This window comes from Tursiops truncatus, chromosome 11, assembly GCF_011762595.2.
Source record: "Tursiops truncatus isolate mTurTru1 chromosome 11, mTurTru1.mat.Y, whole genome shotgun sequence".
NCBI classification, from domain to species: Eukaryota; Metazoa; Chordata; class Mammalia; order Artiodactyla; family Delphinidae; genus Tursiops; species Tursiops truncatus.
This window is the reverse complement of record NC_047044.1, coordinates 100,654,677-100,670,917: the sequence shown is the minus strand read 5'-3', so window position 1 is coordinate 100,670,917 and position 16,241 is coordinate 100,654,677. Positions and strand designations below refer to the sequence as shown.

Genomic DNA, 16,241 nt, shown 5'->3' with positions numbered 1-16,241 from the left:
CATGCAGACTTCTTAGCTGTGGCATGCGAACTCTTAGTTGCAGCATGCATGCAGGATCTAGTTCCCCGACCAGGGATCGAACCAAGGCCCCCTGCATTGGGAACACAGAGTCTTATCCATTGAACCACCAGGGAAGTCCCGGCCACATAACTTAAAAACCAAGCTTAGGCATGCCCTAGAGCCCTCACGCTGCAACTACTGAGCCCGTGTGCCACAACTACTGAAGCCTGCGCAGCTACAGCCCGTGCTCCACAACAAAAGAAGACGCCACAAAGAGAAGCCCACGCACCGCAACGAAGAGTAGCCCCGGCTCGCCACAACTAGAGAAAGCCTGCGCGCCGCAACGAAGACCCAATGCAGCCAAAAATGAGGGACTTCCCTGGTGGCACAGTGGTTAAGCATCCGCCTGCCAATGCACAGGACATGGGTTCAAGCCCTGGTCTGAGAAGATCCCACATGCCGCGGAGCAAATAAGCCCGTGCGCCACAACTACTGAGCCTGAGCTCTAGAGCCCGTGAGCCACAACTACCAAAGCCCACGCGCCTAGAGCCTGTGCTCTGAAACGAGAAGCCACTGCAATGAGAAGCCTGCACACGGCAGAGAAGAGTAGCCCCCGCTCACCACAATTAAAGAAAGCCCGTGTGCAGCAGTGAAGACCCAATGCAGCCAAGAATAAATAAACTTAAAAAAATAAATAATTTATTAATGTAAAAATTAAATAAATGAAAACCAAACTTAGGAAGTGCTAGGGTAACTCCTGGCCTCGTCTGCTTCAGCCCCGTCTCCGCATGGCCAGGAGTGGACTGTAAGGCCTGAACTCCCTTTCAGAACCAACGGAAGCAAAAACCGTTTGATACACTATGGTTCTAACCACCCCCAAAGGACAGCAGGGGGCAGCCTGGCTCAAGCTAAAGAGCCATCACCTGATTTCTGAGGAACAAAGTTAAAACCAAAGCCATTTAGTCGATGGCAAGATTCTGGGCACAGAGTCCTGAAATCCCTATTCCTATAAACACCGTCACCTCGTGGGAGACCGAGCGCGCAAGGTACTGCCAGTGCCTTCCTCAGGGCAGGGATATACTAACTCCTAAGCCTGCCTAGTAATGTGTGTATTTTAGTGGAAGTGCTGCTGTCAGGTAAAAGGCTCCAACCACCGCTTCACAATGCCACGTGGAGTTTCGGTTTGGGAGGGCAAGGGAGCAGACACCTCTCGAAGTCAAAGAAGCAAACACGGAGGAGGAATGAGAGCAAGAGGTTGGCAAAGACGCTAGCCAATCCCTGTGGCTCATCTGAGAGATACTGACCTCGGGGAGCTGGGCTCACAGGTGAGAAAGCAGGTCTGGGTCCCAGCAGGCCCGGGCGCTGTCCCCAGGCCAGGGCAGCAGTGAGAGGCCTTCCCTCCCGCGTGGCTGGACATCTGCCATCACTGCAGAAGGTAGAGCTGGACTGGACTTGTTTGCCCCAAGGCAGGCAGCTGAAGGTGGGAAAACCCCTCCAGCGGGACACAGGGACCGGGGTCAGTGCTCCGTGCTGAGCAGACCCCTCTGGAGACCAGGGATTATTCCTGGGGTGATTCGGAAGCAATGGCACCTGGAGCCGTCTCCAGGCCGCAGAGCGCTAGCAACCATCGGCCCAGATTCAAACACATCCCTATCCACTTCCTTTCCAAGGCCACGGACATGGCTGAGAAAGCCTTCCAGCTCAGCAAAGGACTAGGGAAAACCAGGGGGTGTCTGTAGGCCTCGAGGACTGTCACCAAGAACAGGATGCCACCAGTTCCCATTCCCGGGTGACCTACGCAAAAACCCTCAAGTTATTTCTACATTTAAAGTGAGAATTCATCCAAATACTGGAAATCCCCCTGAAAATACTAAACTTACCTAAGGCAAAGGGGTTGGGATTTCCTCTCTTTTCTCGAATTACATGGAAAGGCTAACAAACGCCCAACCTTCGGGTCAATATACATGAGACCCTTTAATCCGGTGTTCTTCTTCGTGTAAAGAACGCGGGCATGGGCGTCAGACCTACCCCTGTAGCCTCCTCACCTATAAAACAAGAGTGAAACAACACAGACGTGTTCGGAGGGTGCTGCATTCGGTGGGATGAGGCATTGAGGCCTTTAACAGATCCCTCTGCATGAGGCACTCCTTAGGGAGTATTTTTCTAACTTTAACAATAAATTAAGAACTGCCCCTTAGAGCTAGCTCTCCCCTCCATTCTACACCTGGTACCCCCAGTTATGATGAAAGCATGAAGGCTGGGAAAATCTGAGTTGGGCGTAAGCACTTTGTTTTTTAAACTGCACCATCTTTATTAACTCATTACTATCCTGCCTGCCTTAGAACACATTAAGAAAATTCAATGGAAACGCAAAATACACAAATTACAAGGCTATCTAAAATTGCGAGAATTTTCAACTTGCGCAAACCCTCAACGTTATATGTGGAAGTGACAGTATACAGTGTAACTTGCAAACAACTGGTGGCCCAACTGAGTACACACACCCCTAAATGTCCTCAGATACCCTATTCAGTACAGAAACTACCCCTAGTGGCCAAAGAATTCTATTAATAATTCCACAAGATCTTAACTTGTGGAAAAGTTAGTCCACGGAGAGCTTTTTCAGAATGGTCTTCAGCACTCAGACTGGGACATTTCCGAAAATTTAAGCTTCAGTGACTAAGTTCAGGCTTCAAGTAAGAAGTACCAAAAGCTATGGACAGGAAAGTTGAGGCAGTAACAACAAAGTTCATATTCCATTTGGTTCTTTTTATTAGAAGGTGAGCAATACAGCAAGTAGGGAAATCCCATGGTGAATGGAACCATCACATAAATGCCTTTCTGGGATCCCAACCCTCTACGATCCCCAAAATTGTGCTTTGTGGCTTCAGCAACTTATAAACGGTAAGGGGGAAAATACCGAAAAGGCCACTATTTAATGGTGAAAGGATGAAGCTGTTAGCGGTCCTAACCAGCCTAGGACCCAAAAAGAAAATTAAAATCTGCACAGAGCAAGCAAGCCTCTGCCTGCTGAGAGTAAGGCATCCAGGCGCCAACCTGTGAGAGTTCTCAGCGAGCTGAGACGTGCGCGAACGGCGGGGTAGGAGCTGCAGACACACCCGTGGATGGGCGTACACGCCGCCACGCTCCCCAGAGCGAGCGGCGGCTGCTACTGGAGGACGGCTTGAGTGGTGTCAGCTTCATTTTCCTAAGGGTTTGTGCTATGTTGAGCCAGATTCCGCTCCTCCTTTGCAGTGTGGGGCGACCGGGCCCTGGACTGCCGCTTCTGTTGGTGGCGTCACAGGGCTGTGCAGACACACGCCCTGTCCCCCGAGGTGCGTGACCGAAGAGCAAGTGTGGCTTCTGATATGTGCTGCTGCTTCATGAAGCGAAGTGTGCTTCCTCCCAGGTGGGCCCGTCCTGCTGGGCTGGGCTTCCCCACGGGAGTGACACCGCTCGTCCTTCTGCCGGCACGGCACCAGCTCACCCACTGAGTCTTTCGCTGAGCCCACCCGGCACCCAGGGCAGTGACCTCACTCAGAATCAAAACTCTCGTAAGTTCTTCGCAAGTTCTTCAGTGGATTCTTTCTTCCTGGCTCCCAGCTTTTGCTGGAGATTGGAAGGGGCGAGAAAGTATAACCAAGGAAAAACCCCATACTGAATTAATAGGAGACCCTTCCCATACCCCCAAACACCCCCTGGAGGCTGCCGACCCCCACGCTCGGGGACTCGATGTTCACTGCTAGTCTCCGCCACCCCGAGGATGTAGTTTAACCGCCTGAAATCCTGGCTGAGAGTAAGAAACTGGACTCAAGGGTTATTCTGATGGCCCTCCCATGAGCCCAGGTCAGGATTCCGGGAGCCAGACCCTCCCCTACCGCCTTCTGACACCCTAACAGGGCACCTCTGGGACATGAGCAGCCTTTTTCACTTCGAGCAGCTCGTCAAAGACTTAACAGCTTCCAGGATCCGGCCAGACCCCGTGGCAACAACACAGCATTTCCTTGGGAGACTCGCCACCACACTAGCCCTGAGAAGTGGGGTCCTGGGGTGCCGGCCACTCAGGCGCTGGCGGGGCAGTGGGCTCTGCTTTAGGGGCATGCCGCTGGCTTTCCTGATGCACCTGCCACCAGGGTCACCAGGACAGCACCACAGGCAAACGCTCTCACCCACGTGAATGTGTCAGGGGCACCTGGAATCCCTCTGTGGCTGGCTCCATGCCAGGAACTATGATGCCAGGAAAGGTCGATTTTTATTCCCGGGAGGAGGAAGGGTAGTTTCATGGAGGAAAACGTACAGGGTGGTCCAGAGCTCCACAGCAAGGACACGGAACACTCTCACCCCCGCCCCACCCCTGGCAGCCAGCCGAGTCGCCACCAAGTTGAAGAGGACGCAGGAAGGGCTGCGATGGGCCCCTGTGCCAACAGTGCCCCCCCCACCGCCCCTCTGCCAGCCTAAGTGACCTTCCCAAGTAGGTGGCTCTAATGACACAGTCACTAGAGCCTTGATCTAACACATCCCGTTAGCCTTTCACGCGCTGTTTCCACTGAGAAAACGCACGCTGCTCCCGTCCACCTCAGGGCTCCCGAGGGCTCTCAGGTGCGAGAGCGGCCATGCGACTGCCGGGCTGGGCCGTAGACTCTGCCCCACCAGGGCCCAAGGTATGCCAGCCTTCAGAAGGCACCCTGGTGCACAAGGCATTATACATTCTGGGGCTGTCACCTGATCATCCTGCCGTCGCTTGTGCAAAATTGAAACAGTGTGTGGTACTTGCATGTTTCATTCTATACAAAAATCGTCCCTCCCTCCCCTACCCCTATGTTTTAAACATTTATATAAATTTTTATTTAAACAGTAAGTTAGAAATCTTATTTACATTAATTTCTTTGTTCTCCCAAAAGCACACCCCCCCCCCCTTATAGGATATAAATGTTCACCGAAACTGGTTTGCGTTACTGTTTTCAGGAGAGAGGAGGGAGAAGAATGAGCCTCCAGCTAAACTGTCCCGACATCTACGAAGAAGCAGGACACGGATCAGAAGCCAGCTTGCCCGGGCCTCACAGTGCCCTCACTCAGCAGACCCAAGAACAAGGCAGGGTTTGGGTCGTCTCTCCTCTTCTCCACCTCTGAGGTGGGATTTATTTTTGTTTTCTCTTTCCAGTCGCAGACCACCTGGAGCCCTGGGGCATCACAAAGCCCACGAGGCTGCCAGGGTTTGGGGCTCCTCCGGTACTGGCGTCACCGGCCAGTGAGGGGGCCTGCAGGCACCGCAGGCCCTGGTTAAGGGTCACAGTCCCCGGGCACCCGCAGGTATCACAGTGCATCTTCTTCACTGCAGCCTCCGCCGATCATGAAGCGGAACTCCTGGAGGTTCGAGACACCGTGGAAGTGAACGAAAGCGCCGGCCACCACGAAGATGTGGAAGAGCTGATGGGAGTGGAACTGGAGCAGGGCGGGGTGTGGGGGGAGAGAGACACATTGTTAAACGTTGGCAGAAGGTCCTGAAGATCATTTACGCTGAGCAGGGGGCGGGAGTGGATGCCACAGCTCAGATTCCAGGCATCCACAGACCTCGGAGCATGCAGCAGGCATATCACATTCTGCTGAGTTGAAGGCCAGCTGTCCCCACAGAAATCAAGCTGCAGCCCTAAGCTCGAGACATGAACACATGCGTGCCTGACACTGGGGACTTGGCGGACTCGGGGCAGGTGCTGCCAGCAGGCCACAAAGCCCTGAGGACCCCGTGATGCCGAGCAGCGGGCGACAGTCAGACACAGGGGTGTTTCCCTCACTGCTGTCATGGACTAGGACATCATTTATATGCTGCTCTCCTAGGAAACAAAGGGACTTCCAGGATGGGGTAGAGGGTCAAAATACCTGCTGGCTAGAGTTTCCTTCAGCTCTAAGACGCCAGAATCACATGAAGATACGACATCAAAAGACTAGTAGAGGGGGACTTCCCTGCTGGCGTAGTGGTTAAGAATCTACCTGCCAATGCAGGGGACACGGGTTTGAGTCCTGGTCCGGGAAGATCCCACATGCCGCGGAGCAACTAAGCCCACACGCCACAACTACTGAAGCCCACACGCCACAACTACTGAAGCCCACACACCACAACTACTGAAGCCCGTGCGCCACAACTACTGAAGCCCGTGTGCCGCAACTACTAAAGCCCACACGCCTAGAGCCTGTGCTCCACAACAAGGGAAGCCACCGCAATGAGAAGCCCACGCACCGCAACGCAGAGCAGCCTCCCCGCTCGCTGCAACTAGACAAAGCCTGCGCACGGCAACAAAGACCCAACACAGCCAAAAATAAATAAAATAAATAGATTTATTTTTTTAAAAAAGACTAGGAAAGGAACTTCACTGGTGGCGCAGTGGTTAAGAATCTACCTGCCAATGCAGGGGACACGGGTTTGAGCCCTGGTCCGGGAAGATCCCACATGCCGCGGAGGAACTAAGCCCATGCGCCACAACTACTGAGCCCACGCACCTAGAGCCCGTGCTCTGCAACAAGAGAAGCCACTGTAATGAGAAGCCCGTGCACTGCAATGAAGAGTAGCCCCAGCTCGCCGCAACTAGAGAAAGCCCGCGCGCAGCAACAAAGACCCAACGCAGCCAAAAATAAATAAATAAATGTATTTATTTATTATTATTATTATTATTTTAAAAGGACTAGGAAAGCAGGGCCTTCTACTTCCTTCTCAAGTCAGAGGCTGGTCTACAAGCATGTGATGGTTCTGATTTAACTCGTTCTGTTGAATGCTAGTTCATATCAAAGGGGGTTATTGCTCAGTGTACCAAGTATCACTTCAAAACTTACACTATTCTCTCATTATAGTCTCAACATGAAAAATGGCAAAACTAATTATCAAGGGAAAGACATTGATTTCAGAAGTGTCAACTAGACAGATCCACAAGCCACTTCCGAAGAAATACTTCCCAGGAAACCAAAGGGGATGCATTTTCCAAAAAGGCGGGGAGGGGTGTGAAAATTTCTCCATATCAGTGTCAAAACCATGATGAGGCAATCTCAGAAAGATAAATTTGATCATTTGAAGTTCCAAAGATGACCTAAGTTAGCATTTTCTTTTATATGAATAGTAAGCTTTGAAGAGATAGAGGACCAGCTCAGTTTGTGATCATCAGTAGCTGCCTGAGGAGCAGAATCCCGGAAGGTCAGATCCCACCTCAGGCAGCACCGCACTGTTGACAGGCCTCAGGCCACCTTCAGTTACAAGAGTGTCTGTCTATTGGCCCCTTGTATTTTCTGCCCCTTCTCTCCTCCTTTCTTACCATTAACCACATCTAGTTATCCTACCTCCTCTTCCAGCCAAACACGTGTATCAGTCCCTCATTACAAATCACTGAATTTTGGTATCAAAAAGGACCTTGGTAAAAACCTGGTCTGTCACCCTCATCTCATACACGAGGAAACCAGACGAAGAGGGACTAGAAGACCTGCCATGCCACACAGTATAGGGCACAGGAGCACAGACTGAAATTCCACTCATGCCATCTAATAGGCAGAGGTGCTGGATAAGGAGTTACCTAATCTCCCGAACCCTCATTTCCCAAGCTGTCGAGTGAAGGCACTGATAGCAGCTGTTACACTTTACGGGGCCAGTGTATCTGACGAGGCCGTCCCTGTAAAGTGCTCCCTCAGCTCTGTGCCAGGCACCACCGCATGTCAGTTACCAATAAACACTAGTCAGTACTGTACTTACTGTCCAGAGAGAGACAAATCATGAGGGAGACTGAGGGCTAGGATACACATATCTGGATTCTGAGTCTGAACCTTCCTCAATTATTCCACTTCCCCGTCTGCCAATAACCCACTAGCAGATGGACGGATAGACACTGACCACCCCTGACCATACTCACCCAGATGTCACACTTGCCGGGAAAGAAGCGCTCGGGGATGCGGGCAGCGTACAGGGCTGCTCCCGTGATATACAGGCTGGCCATCAGCATCAACCAGCCGATCTGCCCTATGGTGGCGGCCTTCAGGAAGCCCTCCGAGATGACATAATGCAAGGTGGGAATGACGCCACTCAGGCCAAGGCCCAAGAACACTCCTGGGAATCGTAAGAACACAGTGAAAACGAGGAAGGAGAACTTTGGCACGGTACCAGTGATTCTGTAAACTGAACACTTCACAGCAGAATGCAACAACATCAGCTTTTTGGTCAAAAGGAAAATGAAGGTTCTTCAAACTCTGTGATTCTGACACGCAAGACAGCACATCTAAGTTCTAAAAAGGAGATCTATTTACAAATGCAAAGAGCCTCCTGCTGAGAAAGGCTTAGCTTAACAAGTCAGCAGTATTCAAGGGGTCTGGAATTACCCTGCTGAGTGTTTTAGAAACAGACAGCTCTAGGGGTTTGCTCAAAGCACCCCCAAAGGCTGCTTCTTTAAAGACACAGATACACAGGTACTTTAAAGACACAGTACAGAGCAGTTTTACACACTTCATCTTCCCTTTGAGGCACCAGACATTCCTGGGGGGAGAGTAGGGTGGAAAGGACGGAGGTGGGGATGAGGAAGGGAGAGGGCCCCAGAGCACCGGTCAGATAGTGTGTCAGCAAGGCTCCACCACGGCCGACTGCCCTCAAAACCCTCTACAGCAGTGCTTTTCAAACTTCTGGATATGACCTGGGTTATGAGACAAACTGAGTCTGGATGAGCCTTTTTTTTTTAATGAACTAGACTAAAATAAAAAATGTAAAAAAAAATCAGACTGTGTCAAGTGGAGGGTTAAGTGCCATTTTGTGCAAGTTTTATTATTATTATATATATATGTATATATATAAAATAAGACATGTTTAGGGTTGTAACAGAAAATGTCACGATCCAAAAAAGGTTAAAGGTAATGCGGATCTAAAACCACTGTGAAGGGTGTGGGTCAACAAAGCACCACAGGGACGTCCCTCAGCAGCCAGGAGCTGCTCCCACGTTCTGACACACAGGTAAGAACGACCTTTGCCAAACAAACCACCATCTGGTAATAAGCCTTCTCAACAACAAGGTGCCTATTACTTGCTTTGGATGTTACAAGCAAGCGCCCACCGATGTGCACCAATACCTGTGCACCAATGCCGAGTGCACACTCGTAGATGACACGGGCATCCCCGAGGGCAGAGCAAGGGCAGTGCTGACTCACTATTTCCTACCCCACCCCCCCGAAAGCATCGTGCTCCTATCTCTTCACTGCGCTTCTCCTCCACGTGCTAAGCGGAGGCTGCTCGTGGTCGTGCCCATCATTCCCAAAGCCAAAGGCTCAGGAACGTGGTCCCTCTGATGTGCACAGACCGCAGGCCACGCAGCTCCACTCAGCCGGAGCGTTCCCATCTCTCGTGCTCCAGGCTGAACACCACAGCTGAGCACCGCTGGGGAAACCAAGTTCTCTGTGAGTTCACGATCAGCCTCTCTATTCAAAACGTTGTCTTCTTGTCCAATACCTGTTCCCCCCAAGATAGAGGCATATCACAGGAAAGGGGGGGACTGAAACCCAGCAGGACCTGGTGGGGCCCTCCCAGGCACAAAAGCCCTTCCGTGTCCCCCATTTCTTATTTGCAGGAAAAAGGTTTCAGCCTCCTAGACCTTTCCTGAGTTCCAAGGGCAGATTCCAACAGTCACTAATTAGAGGAGTGAGGGAATGCAGAAGCAAAGGCGGAACAGTCAAGAACAACAGTGCAGGAAAGGGGCACACGGTCCGGTTCCTCCTCAAGGGACCCAATCTGATGCATGTCTCAGAGCTCTTCTATAGGAACTGGGGCCCACCCGGTGGAGGATGGTGACTTCAGGCTGAGCACAAGCGCGGGGACCCCAGACTGGCTGCAACCAGAAGGCCAACGACTGAGGTTTCTGGAACACCACCCGGTTACCCCCCCATCAATCAACCAGAGGGAGGTCACACACCATGCAGACCTCCCCCAAATTTTGCCTATAAAAACTGTTCCCCCCAAACCATCAGGGAGTTCAAGTTTTCTGAGCACTAGCTGCCCCAGACTCCTCGTCTGGCGCCTTACAATATAAATGCTGCACTGTCCTCCACCACAAGCCGGTGTCAGCAGACTGGCACGGCAAGCAGACCCAGGTCTGGTTCAGTAACACTTGCAGCCAACCCTGACCACTGCTCACGTGCTCAAAGAAATCCTCAAAAGGGAAGAGGACAGAGTTACAACAGTGCTCATTAACATGAAGTTAATTCTAACTTCTAACCTTCTAGGTAACTGCAGATAAACTGTGGCTTAGACTTTGATACAAAATGGTTTAAAACAAAAAGGTTGAAAGGAAAAGTATTCCTTCTAATACTTCCTGTTCATTCTCAGGAGGTACTGGGTTTGACACTGGGTGGGCAGAAAATTGAAGACACAGCCCTGGCTCCGAGGGGTCAGTCACCAGTCTAGGCCCTCACACAGGAAGTACTCACACAGGAAGGGGCTTTTGGCTTTCCACTGATCTCCAACTAAACAGGCATTATCCTAAATACAAAAAGCCTCTTTATCTCTACATCAGAAAAGATATGTGGTTTAGAACACAATCAGTTGGGAGTGAAGACTTTTTTTTTTACACATTTTAAAATGAAAATACATAGGAAAAAAAATTTTTTTAATTAAAATGAAAATACATAACAGAACAAAAATGACAACAAAAAAAAGAACTAATCACTATAAAAAGTACACCTTGAGCTGAGAAAGAGGAATCACTATTTTACAAAGGTTACGGAGCCACAGCCATAAGGACAGTGTATGGGCCTAAACTCATGTACACGGTATTGCCCCAAATACGTCAACTGCAATAGCTCAGCACCCCTCCACTCTGACACCCCTACTACATTACGAGGCCCTCGAGAACAGGAACTGTGATTTCTCCATCTTTGCACCACAAGTACCTCACGTAATGCTTGGGCAACGGTGACCCTTTAACGAAGCCCGGCAAATAGACGCGGGTCCAGCGTGGACCCTCGGCGACCTCTTACCTGCTCTCACCCCCCGGTACTGCGGGGTAGCGAACATGTCCCACTGGGAGACGATGATGGCTGCGATGCCCAGCACACAGATGACAATCAAGTAGATGAAGCACGGCTGCGGGTTACAGTAGAAAGAGTAATAAAGCCAAGGGACGAAGCTTCCCATAATCAGAAGAGCAATGCCAGAGTAATCCAGCCTAGGACAGAAAAAAGAAAATCCATTTAATGTCAAAAAGTACTGCCTGCTACAGGTTCCGATCAAAGTTCCCAGCGGGTGGTATCAAGGGTTCTGCCACCTGTGCTGGAAGTTCTCCCCTAGCCCATGGCCTCTACATCACTGATCAAATATGGACTTTGCAGATACTTACTTAGAGAAGACACGGGAGACCCCTTCTGAGTGGCAGTAGACTGTGTGGAAGAGCCACGAAAAAGAAAGGCAGAGAATGGCCCCCAAGAAGAATAATCCAAAGACCACCTTCTCTTGCACGGGGGCCACAAAGGAGATGTTTGGACGAAACATATAAAAGATCCCCAGGCACAGGAAGAATACGCAACCTAGGAAAGAGTACGGGAAGAGAGAAAGGATTATCCTTTTGAAGATACACTGAAGCGTTATATACTGATTATGTTTTCAATCCTGACATCCAAATCGAAAGTTCCATGAGAACTTTCCTAATTTTTCCAAATAACTGAACCTTATCCAAAATGTTGGTCTACTCCAAATACTGTTGGTATCATATGCTCCTCAGTTTCACAAACTCAGTATACAGAATAACTTACTACTAATCCAAAAAAGAAAATAGACATTGCCTGCTACTTCTCAAAAAACTAGAAGAGAGTGGCAGGGACTTATACTACCAAATGTAAAACAGCTAGCTAGTGGGAAACAGCCGCATAGCACAGGGAGATCAGCTCGGTGCTTTGTGACCACCTACAGGGGTGGGATAGGGAGGGTGGGACGCAGATGCAAGAGGGAAGAGATATGGGGATATATGTATACGTATAGCTGATTCACTGTGTTATAAAGCGGAAACTAACACACCATTGTAAAGCAATTATACACCAATAAAGATGTTTTTTAAAAAAAAAGATTAAACTAAAAAAGTAGAAAAACCCACTTCTACCTCTAGATCCCATGTGAAATTTCATTTATAAAGTTTTTGGCATTTATGCTGTAGCCCAGGTTTCGAAGGCCCGTTCTGCATTTTCCTTTGCAGTGAATGCTGATACCTCCAAACTCTGCTAGGAAATACAGCTTTTCTCCACCAATAGCTGTCTAGGAACCTCATGCTTCTCTGGTCCTCACCCGTTGGCCCAACAGATTGGGGAGTTAAGGACAGTGAAATGCCCATTTGGGCCATTTCATAACCAGTTTTTAAACTGTTCTTCACAGTGAGATACCATGTTCTTATTGCCTAGGGAAAGGCCACTTAACACAAGACTGGCACAGAAATTAAGAAGTTAAACATTGACTAAGTGCTTCTGTTCGATCCATTTAATAAAGCATTCACCCTCGAGCAGAAGTCAGCAACAAACCTGACTGTCTATTCTGCTCTCACTGCACTAGCAGTCTGGAACTTGCAGTCACAGCGGAAATCAAATGCGGGGTAAGAAATGCACATCAAATCGGGTCAGGCCAGACTATTCAGTATATTCACAAGGTTGTGTGATCATCACCACCATTTAATTCTAGAACGTTTTCATTACCCCAAAAAGAAGTCCTATACCTGTTCAGCCGTCTCCCATTCCCCACTAGACAACCCTAGGCGACCACTAACTAACTTTCTGTCTCTATGGATTTCCGCATCCTGGGTATTTCATGTACATGGATCACACCATACTTGGCCTTTGTGCCCAGCTCCTTCCACTTCGCATGTTTTCAAGGCCCACCCGTGCTGTAGCACATTATCAGCAGTCCACCCCTTCTATGGCCATTATGTGGATTATGCCGCATTTTATTCACCCGTCAGCTGATACATGGGCTGTTTCCACTTTCAGCATTATTATGAATAATGCTAAGAACATTCATGTACACATTTTTGTGTGAACATGTTTTCAATTCTCTTGGATATATACCTAGAATTAAAATTGCCAGTAACTCTGTTTAACTTTCTGAGGAACTGCCAAAGTATTTTCTGTGGGCTGCCCCATTTTACCTTCCACCAGCAATGCACGTGAGTTCTAGCCTTTCCACATCCTGGCAAGGACTCGTTATTTTCCATGTTCGTGAGAGCAGCCATTCTAGTGACTGTGAGGCGGCAGCTCACTGCGCCTCCCTCAAACGACCCAGGATGCTGAGCACCTTTCGTGTGTTCACTGGCCACTTGTACGTCTATTCCGATGCTTTCCCCATTTTAAAAGCTGAGTTGTCTTTTTATTGTTTATTTGTAAGAATTCTTCACTAGACCCTTACCAGATATGTGATTTGCAAATATTCTCCCCCATTCTGTGGGTTACCTTTTTACTTTCTTGATAATGTCCTTTGACATACAGAAGTTTTTATTTTTTTAATTTTTTGGTCACGCTGCACAGCATGTGGGATCTTAGTTCCCTGACCAGGGATCGAACCCATGGCCCTTGCATTGGAACTGTGGAGTCTTAACCACTGTACCACCAGGGAAGTCCCAGAAGTTTAAAATTTTTTTTAGTATTTTATTTATTTGGCTGCGTCAGGTCTTAGTTACAGCATGCGGGCTTCCCTCTAGTTGTGGCGTGTGGGCTCAGTAGTTGCAGCATGCGGGCTTAGTTGCCCCACAGCATGTGGGATTTTAGTTCCCCGACCAGGGATTGAACCTGTGTCCCCTGCGTTGGAAGGCGGATTCTTAACCATTGGACCACGAGCAAAGTCCCAAGTTTTTAATTTCGATCAAGTCCAATTTATTTTTTCTTTGGTTGCTTATGCTTTAGGTGTCAATTCTAAGAAACTGTCACTTAATCCAAGGTCACAAAGATTTACATCTATGATCTCTCCTAATGGGTTCATAGTTTTAGCTCTTATGTTTAGGTCTTTGATCCATCTTAATTTTTCTACATGGTGTGAATAAGAAGTCCAACTTCATTCTTTTGCATAATAGTTTACTCAGTTTTTCCCAACATCATTTGTTGAAAAGACTGTTCTCTCCTCCACTGCATTCTTTCTTTAATGTGCAATCATGATGGGAAGAAATATCACAGATCACATTCTACTTCAAGACAAACTGAAACTGAACTGTGAATATTCTAAGTAATGACTTCCAAAAGTCAGCTTACTTCTATTAAATATTACCTTCCTCTCCACGCTCATTAAAACGTTATAACCCATTCTGTACAGTGCCTTTTCCTTTGCCTGGTTTAAGGACATGTCTGAAAATCTAGCAGAGAGAAATACAACCTAGCTATAATAAAACCATCGTGTCATCGAGGACTACCACAGAGACAACCACTGAGAAACTTCATCATTAGAAATCCAGAAAACAAAAACGGCAAATCCAAAATACATTTTTTAAGTTCCGTCCTTACCCTCAATTACACTGGTGGGGGGAGAAACAGAATGATCACATTGTATCACTGCTGTTACATACCTAAGAGATGTGTCCAGATGTTGCCTGTCTCAGTGTGTATTCTGAAAATGCTCTTAAAACAGGCCCGGAAAGAAGGCATCGGGGGCCGGTGTCCATGCAAGAGGAAGTCGTTATCCTTGAGCCAGTCGGGTAGCACATCATGAGGGATCACTCGCCACCGACCTTCCCAGACCTGGAAGAACATTAGCAAATACGTCGGAGTTTAATGTCTACTGAGCAATACTGACAGCTATCTCTTACCACACTGGCTGATAATGAGAAAAAATACCTTATCTTTAGAAAGACAAATAACATTCAAAGGTATAATGGCCTATATTCTGAGGTTTTAAAAACTTGACTGAGGAAAAACATTTTTTAAAGGCAGGGGATGGGGGGGGGCGGGGACAGGACTTTTCTTAGGAAAAGGGAAGAGCAAATGAAATGAAGTTATAGAAAATACCCAAAAAGAGTGCTTTCAAGCTCTGTTTCAATCTGGCTAAAGGTAGAGTGAGGGGGCTGAAGTCCCACCCATACAGACGCCCCACCCCTCCTTCATCCTCCACCACAGACTTGACCTCTGAAAAATCCCTGTCGTGTTAAATAAGACCATTTTTATACTTAATATCCCTGTTGGTGAAAGAAGAACCTAGAATCACACTTATGTACCTTCTGCTAAAGTCTCTCCCTCTCCCTTACTCTTTCTCTTCCCATCACAGCAAATACGGCAAGTGGAGAAGAGCACAGGAGTCAGAAAACCTTGGATCTCTGCCATTAACCAGTTGAATGAGCTTTAATTAATGACAAAATCCTCAAGCCTCAGTGTCTGCATTTATAAAACAAGGACACGAGTGCTTCGATCACTTGGTGAGGAAGCTGTGAGGATCACAGGAAATGACCCAAAGCACTTCATAAATGAGGCGGCAAACCCCAGCATCCCCGCCAAAGGTGATGCGCAGTCCTGCCTGTCCCCGCAGGCTGCCACCTGAGAGCTGATGACCAACGCTGCGGAGCCGGCAAAGGGGCTCAGCCCTCCTGCCCTCCAGGTCCCCCTTTCCTCGCCGTCAGGCCCCCATCAGACTCTAAAGGAAAGGGATCAGGAGTGTGGAAGCCCCTCCGAAAAAGTGTGTGTCTTCACTCTGCTCCTAATCATGTCTCTCAGCCCAGTGAGCTCACACCACAAAATCACGTAAGCCTAAAATCTAACCTGCTTCTGCTGAGCCAAAAAGATGCAAGGAAGGATGCAGTAGCATGTCTACCTGTGGCTTCCACACTGACATCGACGCCCCTGTGGCCAGCAGCACGGCTGAACCCCACACCTGCCAGCCACCATGCTCACCCTTTCCCTCCACAAGAGTCTGCTGCTCTGCTCCCCCTAATCCTTCCTTAGGGGTGTTTTCAGAGAACTGATCCTCTGTGGAACTCCAAAGGGAGTGGGCACAAACAACTGAAGAATAGCAGTGATACTCTTCACACTCAAACTTACTCTCCCTTCTCTCCCTACCCTCCCCGCTGGCCCTTTCACCTTCCAACTCAAAACCTGAGGCCTGGGCTAATCTGGCCATTCCCTGCTTGCTCCTAACATACGACAAGATAAAATAATTTGTTACAAGATGCTGCTACTCTGTTTTATTTTGGGAGAATTTTATTTTCTAAGATAGAAATCAATCCTCACCTCCCTCAAGGCAGTTCACAACATGGAAACAGCTCTGCTGTGATGATATGAAA

General features: G+C 48.7%; 1 protein-coding gene across 3 annotated transcripts in view; it reads right to left on the bottom strand.

The window, feature by feature from the left end:
* Positions 1–2,748: 2,748 nt before the first annotated feature.
* The window catches only part of ADIPOR2 (adiponectin receptor 2), a 52,681-nt gene continuing 39,188 nt past the window's right edge, over positions 2,749–16,241 (bottom strand). For all 3 annotated transcript variants that reach the window (XM_019925883.3, XM_019925882.3, XM_019925881.3), the window contains 5 exons: positions 14,538–14,709; positions 11,346–11,532; positions 10,987–11,174; positions 7,887–8,080; positions 2,749–5,442 (listed from right to left, as the gene is read on the bottom strand). In XM_019925883.3, coding sequence (XP_019781442.2) covers positions 5,314–5,442; positions 7,887–8,080; positions 10,987–11,174; positions 11,346–11,532; positions 14,538–14,709 — 870 coding nt within the window. In that variant the 3' untranslated portion in view covers positions 2,749–5,313. The remainder of the gene's footprint in view (positions 5,443–7,886; positions 8,081–10,986; positions 11,175–11,345; positions 11,533–14,537; positions 14,710–16,241) is intronic.